Source organism: Trichoplax adhaerens, genomic scaffold (assembly GCF_000150275.1).
Source record: "Trichoplax adhaerens TRIADscaffold_7 genomic scaffold, whole genome shotgun sequence".
NCBI lineage: Eukaryota > Metazoa > Placozoa > Uniplacotomia > Trichoplacea > Trichoplacidae > Trichoplax > Trichoplax adhaerens.
In genome coordinates this window covers 2,208,701-2,217,572 of record NW_002060949.1, presented here as the reverse complement: position 1 = coordinate 2,217,572, position 8,872 = coordinate 2,208,701, and the positions used below count along the sequence as shown (strand labels likewise).

The 8,872-nt window shown below is 33.3% G+C and overlaps 1 protein-coding gene across 1 annotated transcript; it reads left to right on the top strand.

Annotated features, from left to right (window-relative positions):
• Positions 1-3,636: 3,636 nt before the first annotated feature.
• TRIADDRAFT_58032 (uncharacterized protein) lies at positions 3,637-8,788 on the top strand (the record flags this gene model as incomplete). The annotated part of the gene is made up of 15 exons (XM_002114297.1): positions 3,637-3,672; positions 5,283-5,353; positions 5,516-5,595; positions 5,877-6,110; positions 6,365-6,398; positions 6,656-6,957; positions 7,082-7,285; positions 7,364-7,402; positions 7,484-7,594; positions 7,684-7,791; positions 7,885-7,919; positions 8,022-8,106; positions 8,231-8,406; positions 8,493-8,583; positions 8,697-8,788. The coding sequence occupies 15 exons, from the start codon at positions 3,637-3,639 to the stop codon at positions 8,786-8,788; spliced, it is 1,698 nt and encodes a 565-aa protein (XP_002114333.1).
• Between the last annotated feature and the right edge of the window lie 84 nt (positions 8,789-8,872).

Sequence of the window (8,872 nt, the reverse complement as noted above, 5' to 3'; positions counted from 1 at the left end):
AACGATTCTATGGCATAAGCTTAGAATTCAGAGTTCTCTATCAATTGTAGCTATACACTACAGTAAATAATAAATTCGATTTGAACTTGGATGTGGTTTTAGCTGTACGATAAGCTGGTAGACTCTATTAATAACAGTGTCAATTTTGTTCAAATCCTTTCCACAGCTGCAGTTACTCTGTCTACACTCAGTGTGCAGTAACGTAATCCTGATGCTGTAGTGACAGAATCCCATTGGGTATCTCAAGTACCGTATTTTTACAGTACAGTATACAGTAGTAAGTATAGTGCACCGTATGTTACTGTACTGTATGTACTGTAGACTGTGGATCGGTATAAGCTATATTGCCACACTGGCAAAATAGCATTGAGCAAAGTTGCTGAAATTCAAGAATTTGATATAAATTTGTAATTTCTGTGTTTACCTGACTCTCTAAAAGTAGCAAACATTTAAGAATGAAACGGTGCGAGTGTACATCGAAATGTCCATGAAATAACAGGGTCTATATTACAAGTTTAACACTGTGAGAAAGATGATATCCACAGCTTGCACTAAAAGTAATGAAACCATTTTTTACATTTCAAATTGTCATTACTCTTTCCAAATTTGATTACTACTGTAGACGTTAACAATTTTACGCTTTTTTTATATATATGCATTCAATCAAAGGTTATATGGTTTGCCTTTAAAGTCCATAGTGAATTACTAACGCGGGTCCACAGTACACTGCAATGCCTAACTTAAAGGGCATATGCTTACGTGCTGTGTAATTTCATCGGAATGCCAAATTGTTCAATGCGAACTTGCTCGTTAATAATATAGACTTTATTGCAGTATTAATATGACTGCATTGTATAGTACAATAATTAGAATTACTGGGAAAATGATATGCTTTCTGTGAATATTGCAGTCCTAAAATTTTATTGATTCCTTTCATATAGAAACAAATTAGCAGACGTTTGGTTTTACACTGTACTTGATATCGAATTCAGTCGTTTAATATGTAGAATTCCATACTGTACACTATACAGTACTGTGTAAGCTTTCGAAACATTAGTGTTAGGTAGTCAGCTGCTTTGGAACTTGCATTTGTTGCCCATGTGCACTACCTTAAAATGATTCAATTACGTTCGATATTTATTAATACTGTATAATGAATGATTCATGTTAATTTTTTATTTACTAACATTATGACAACTTAGTAAATAAATCAAATTTTGTTTATAGCAACAAATTCTAAGCTAAAGGAATTCTTATAGGAAATAAACAAGTGCATTTCATTAATCGACAAAACTGTAATGATCACCATTGAGTAAAATATACGAGTATATGCGTTGGTGGAAATCCTTTAAATATCTAAAAGAACGACCCAGTAGTAGATATCGAAGACAATGATCAGATAGATAGATAAGCACTTTACCATCGGCAGCTTGCTGCATCGAAAACATTCATTACGCGTATATCAAACCTAGATGTACAGTATACCGGACACAGCAACGCGCTAAAAGCATTCATAATTAAAAGTTAATCTGATTTCATTTAAGAAAATCTTATATCCTGTCATAAAAATGCCTCAGATATAAATGGTTCGTTAGTTGTTGATTATCTAGATTGAAATTTTGTTACGTTATCGTAGCATTATCAAGGATTTAGGTTATACGTCTTTTCAAGATGATATTGCTACGGTAGAGTAATGAATGTGAGCATTATGAAAATCGTTTTTTATTATTATTTGTAACAGGCATCGAAGGATAATCTCTCACTACTGCTTGTAGAGTATATACTGTACGCAATTTAAAGGCTTATCAAGTTGTATTTATAGTGACTAAACTGAATTGTGCGATAATAAACCTACTGTATTCCGTATAAGGATTCATGATTATTATAGTTCTATTTACAGACTGTAGATTAAATTCACAGTTAATTATATATTAATCTTAATCATATTGATATAATAGTATAAAGCCGATTCATTAACTATTCTAAATAGCAATTGATGTTGTAAAAAAAAGATGTTATATAAAGCCGATTCATTAACTATTCTAAATAGCAATTGATGTTGTTCACTATTTTATTGTATGTCGATAGACCAAGTTTACAGTACTGTATGAGAAATAATATGTGATTTTAATCTCTCATGTGTCACATAAACGTATAAAGCGATAGTTTATTCGTTAATAGATAGCAAATAATATAAAGTCGATTCATTAACTATTCTGAATAGCAATTGATGTTGTTCATTATTTTATTGTATGTCGATAGACCAAGTTTACAGTACTGTATGAGAAATAATATGTGATTTTAATCTCTCATGTGTCACATAAACGTATAAAGCGATAGTTTATTCGTTATTAGATAGCAAATTCTTTGCTAATTATAATCGATATACGTATAATGGCTACTGCATGGCCAATCTAAATTTCGCATCTCTATCACAATCATTCAGAAAATGAGCCTCTGAATACAGTAGATATCCTGATCAGTATACCGCTGTACAATAATAATAGTTATAATGCTGTACTTGTAAGGTATTGTGTAGGGAAAAAGTGAAAAGCAAACTTTAATGCTTGATATTTTTTATTTTATCTCTACGGACGATCATGTGTTACACGTATGCCGGCATGGGCAATTTTTGTAACACAGTGAATGATGGCAATTGTTGAAACTACTACGTGTAGCGTTGAGTTTGGATCAAGCGCAAACTCATTAGCCAAAAAAGATCCAATTTTTCGCACCATTTGAAAGCAGTAATTCTGATTGAATTTACAGTATACTGGTAGCTACAGTACAGTATATCCCCTTTCCTCCAACAAAGAAAAAGCAAAATTGAAAACGATGAAAGGCAAAATTGCACGGCTCTTCCAAATTCTTGGCCTACACGACACTAGTATAGTTTATAAACAAGTTGAACTGTAAATCAACTCCAATAGGATTACAACATTTCATCATTGAGAAGATCATTTTGCTTGGTAGAATAGAAAATTACTGTAATCATAAGTCGCATTCTAACACTAATCACAACACTTTACAATATTCAGTATGTGGGTAGTTTGCCTTTTTAACGCTCGATTCATTGGCTTGGTCGCTGTTTCACAGCTAGATTGAAGCGCATACTGTGACTGTATTTACTGACTTCACTTGTGCAATGGTGTGTTCCACCACCAGCGACGTCAGCCAACTAAACGCCGCCGAAGAGAATTCAAATTTCACAATTGTATTGTATTGCATTGTCATTCTCCACTTTTGACAGTTAGGTAAAAAGCCGTTTGAAAAATACTGTAGGCTACACTACTTTGTACTGGAGTCCATTGTTGAATGGCTGGGTTACGCCAGTACAATGCACTGTACTCTACAGTACTGTAGGAGAGTCCAGGTGACGTACTGTAGTTTGTCGCTACAGGGTGATGGGTCACTATGCAATACTATGGATGTCACAAAATGTTCTATAGTACAAAGTTCGCTGAAAACAGCCTCTGCGATCATAGTAATACTGTAGACTAAATCGACTAAACCAAGGCGTCAAACTCGGATACACACTCACCTCGTCTCAAGATTGATCAAATCATTCTTCATGTCCTTGATTCAAAAAATCAACAGTTTATTTCCTACCATTTAAACTTTCAATATTCAATTGCTATGCCCAAGAAAAAGCGAAGCCAAAGTAGTCGCCCGGTAAGAGGAATACATAAATGATTGCAAGAAAAAATAGAATAATTCAACTAGTTCTTGATGGTTAATTTATCATCAAAATGAGGCAAATTGAATTTCACCATAAGAGGCTGGACAAGTGGATGGTATTTCTTAGTGCTTATTGTAGGCCTAGATACTTGTTGTTGATAATTATTTGATGATGACTCTTGCCTTCATTGAAGCTGAATATCTTAGTAAAGGCAGTAATAAGAACTCCATTTTAAATCCATAAGAAAAATTGACGATGATATCTCGTTTTCATTGCACTAAGTACAATTTCAAATAGAAAGTAGATTAGACGATAGTATTCTCCATGGCTCAAAACTTAGTAACTGTACGGTAGTGTACTTTTCCTGTCGGTTACAACAGTGCTCTTAAACTGCTTCCGCTCACTTCTCTATCCGGATACTTTTAAGAAATGACGACTTTAAAATAGAAATAGTAACATAGAGAAGATTTTCTCTTCCAGAGATTGAGATTAATTGGATACAAACTTATCCAAATTTACTCTGGAGGTCTTTCATCATTCTTTTGTAACGTTGAGCCCTTCAAGAATTCTTTGCTATTCAGCAATCATCTATGCTACTGTACCGTACTGCACTGGTCGACGTCATCATTATACCTCACTTTCCTTGTATTGACTATATTTACTATAGAATAAATGAACTTGAAGAGGATATTTTATATTTGTTTACTATCATTTTAATATGATTATATACCATTCTTGATGACAGATTTCGATAATTTAATAGTCCTATCATCCTGTATTCACATCAGTCTGTAGAATATACTAGTATTCGTACAGGTAGTAAAATAGCGGCGATAATTTAAGAACTTGATTTGCTACAGAAGGATTGACATGTAGATGTTATCATCACCCTCATTGATTACAGTAGTCACTCATAGCTATTGATCGGAAGCTTAATATCCTTCGCCATCTCCAAAGTGAAGTGTTGGATAGAGATTCCAAAATAGAATTATTGAAATTAATCTGAAAGTAACATTTATGAGACTTACTACAACTTGACGTATTGACTGATTGATTAGATATACTGTAGTTTATTAATGAGGTAATTTCGTTTGATCCTCATTAGACTTGAGCATGTACTCGTACACTGCTGATGGCATGACGTAATAAGAATAATTAGAATATCGAATTCGTCGTAGGCTTTATCATGCGCTACTAGATAGTCTATGGCTGTACATAACTACTGCCATGGACTTTTAGATGTACCTGCGATTGCACCTGAAAAGATGCTAATAATAGGCTCTGGACTACGCATATATTATTTGTATGGAAAGAAATTGCAATACTGTATTACAGGGACGTGCATTAGAGGCTTTTTGATAGAGCACTAGAAGGCATTGTGTAGCAGATTTTATCTACAATTATTATATCCCAATATCTGTATCAAACCCTTGTAGTCTTATTATATCAATGATATCAAGAATTCTTATTGACAATAATAAGTAAAACGATGTAATCCTTTACCATAATATACAATAGATTCTACAGATCTTTGGCATAGTTGAAGTTAGAGATAGAATTTTATATATAGAAATCCTTAATTTTGTATATTACTATTTTTTAGTCACGTTTCGATCATGTAGGCCCTTTATCATTAGGATTGCCAGAAAAATTGCGAAAATTGCTAAATGCTAAGTAAGTTTTCTTCATCTGTATCATGTTAATGCGTGTTTTATTTCCACAGTATCATACTAGAAATTTGCTCGAAATTACTTTTTTTGGGCATTAATATACACTGAATTCTGAATATGGACAATAATATTGAGATTGAGTAAATGATAACCTTAATTTAATCAGCTCTCAACCCAAACGTCTGAAAAAAGCAGTCCGGCGTGATGATGCTGGCTTTGAATTCTTCGAAGATTATTTGGATTCAAGTATGTGCCATGTCGTAATAAAAAATCTTTACTTCGTTGATTAAAATCTAACATTATAATACGTGTATGAATAAGGCAGCTGGAACATAATTTAAAATTCACATCTAGTGACTTATGCATTCAATATTCTATAATACGTATGATTGATTCATAATTTCTCACCAGCAGTTCTCTAGTTCTTAATCAATTCTATCGTTCCTTATCCTTGATGTCTATGTATGAAGAATTGGAGCTTAGTATATCGCTTACTATTTTTAATTCTTTACGATTTTGCTATAAAGTACAAGAAAGTTCAATAGACGATTCAGTCCTGTCCAATGCAACTCCTAAAAGTAGTAAATTGAAGTCTCAAATACTGCCTGATTTAACAACAACTCCTAAGCATCAAAGTGACCCGGGATTACGTGACAGCCATATCGATTTCATAGAAGATAATATCACCGTTACTCCTACTCGCGATAATGAAAAGAATAGTAGAGCTCAAAGTACGCCCAAAACGACGAATATTATGAAGAGTAAGCCTTATAAATTATTATCTTTTTACGATTATTTCTTTACTGTGCTACTATATGGTGTACACTCTACAACTGCTGTACATAAAGACATTCCATACTTAAAATTAACTATTAAATATAACTATTTGTTAAATGTAGTTTAATTTTTAAAGCTGAGTAAAACTACTGTATACTGTACAATTATAGTATTTCTAAAGACTATGCACCTTGAACTAATACATGTACTTACTGACAATCTGTACGTATTTCTGTAGGAATTGAAGACAACGACAAATTCACAAGCTTACGGTTAGCTACTTAAGCTAATATTTAGTAATGATACACGATCTCTGCATACTTTATATCCTATTGGCACTGTAGTATTTCGTAGCAATGTTCTAGTAATAAATAGAAAAAAGATCCGAATCCTGTATTTTACTCAAATTTAGTTACGCGGAGAGATGTACTCGCTAATATGGATCATTCAATGCTATGGTTGAAGTACAGTAGTATTATATGTAACCTGTGCAGATTCTAATGGAATTCTTATTTAATCCTTTTTAAAGGACTTATAATGATATTAGCTTTTCCTCTTGTGACGAGGATGGGCAGAACAATACTTTATCAAATGAAGCACCTTCACCTATTGTAGAAATTGAGGAAGATAGACCTTGCAACGAAAGTATGACTGAAGAAGTCGATGTTATAGACGAAATACCTGTTAATAGTAATGAAAGTATAGAAATTGAGCATATTAGCGACAACATTACACACGATGAAGTTGTTAATGTGGACATTGCCGAAAACAATATTTCTGTACACCCTGCTGCAACTGCCGAAATTACCGTAGATAACAATATCGACGACGGTATGCATTGTATGAGACAGTTTGAATTGAGATAGATGATTTACGTATTTGATACTAAAATCGTGATATATAAACATTGCTGAATATGGAGCTTATCAATATCATTACTGATACTGTATTACAGAGAAAGAAAATAATATGGAATGTTCAGTGGAAGTTTCACCAGATGTAGAAGATAGTACTAGAAAAGCCAAACGACATAAATTTGCCATACCATTATCTAATTCGAGTGTATTTACCAATGAGTCTGTTGTAATATCATCAGAATTAGATAAGAAGAACATTAATCGATCATCTCATATCTCGACAGGGCCTAAGAAATCATTTGGTTAGATACTATATTAATTTAATTTGTGTATCGTATTGCAGTAGGTTAAAATATCAATTTATGATGCCTTGCTTTTAGATTTAGCCAAAAAAGTATTTATAAAGCCTCAAAAAATCAGTAAGTAATTTATTACCTGGCACCTTTTCCTCATTGCTATGCTGTGTGAAAAATTACTAACGTTTTCATTCGATGCATTAGTCGAACCTAAAAATGAAAGAACTCCTGGTGTTCGTAGAAGTAATCGCAAGAGAGTACGCACGTTAGAATACTGGCGTGGCGAAAGGATTCAATATAAAGCTAATACGTCTGGTACGATAGTACGCATAAATATGTGTCTGATTTTCAGTTAGAATATGTTACAATTGATGCTAACTCATCGAATGCTATACCATTGGCAGGACTACAAATTGGAGGAGTTATAAGCCCTCATGTATCAAAGAAAATACGCCATAATGGTGTTGGAATAAGAAAAATGGGCGAAGGAGGAGTCTTATCCGATGAATATGGTTCGCCTTATTTTAAGCAATATTTTTGTTAGGTTAAAATTTGTCATATTTTGTCATTATGTCTCAGCTTTTTTTTAACTCATTCTTTCATAGACTGTGATATCAAGACAGAGTCCAGCGAAGATGAGGTGATCTATTCAAAAATACATTTGCTGTTATATTAATATTAAATATTTTTCACTATTATACTAAGAGATGGGTCAAATTAACCTCTTTCCTTTATTCTTCAGATTGAAAGTTTAGACGATTATGAAACCACAGCAACACCATCGGGTGTGGTTTTTAATTCTTCGCAAAGTAAAGAAGTGCTTACAAGTGAGTTATATGTACTTCCTGACAGAATTACAGAAAGAAGTTTACTGAATAACGCCTTAGGTTCTGGGCATACCCCTCCATTCTCACCTTTATTAAGGCGATTGTATGATATTTGCATTTACAGCTGTTGTAGCAACCGAGTCGATGCTAACATTAAAAAACCCTGCTGGTGAGGTAGCCACTGAAAATGATCCTTTGAAGATGGCTAAGGTTTGGACGAATGATCGAGGAGCAATTGGCCTTTTAGAAATAGCACCGGAAAAGGAAAAGGGAACACAGTTTGTTCGAAAAGATCGTATGGTAAGTATATAGTGTATATAGTAAGTAGGCATCAGCTTTAGGATCAAATGTTATTACATGATGAATTACTTTTTCTTTTATTACAGTACTTCGTGATCTTAAAAGGAAAGCTAGCAGTTGATATCGGTCGAAAGAAGACGATATTAAATGAAAGAAGTTTCTTTTTTGTACCTGAAGGTTAGTTGTTTGTAATTGTCGGTATAAATATTTCAATGTTGATATTTGAGTTACATGATTTGATATAGACTTAACTAGGATTTTTAAACTTTTCAATACTGAATCTTGCATAGGTAACACTTACAATATAAAGAATATTTCCAAAAAGAAGCCGGCTACAGTTGCGTTCATGCAGTTAAAGGGAATGGAGACGCCAGCTGTCTAAAAACTCAATATGGTTTGGTAATGTTTGTAAAATATGAAATCAAGAGATCTTTGTTCTTTTACTCTTGATATTTAGCGCCGTAAC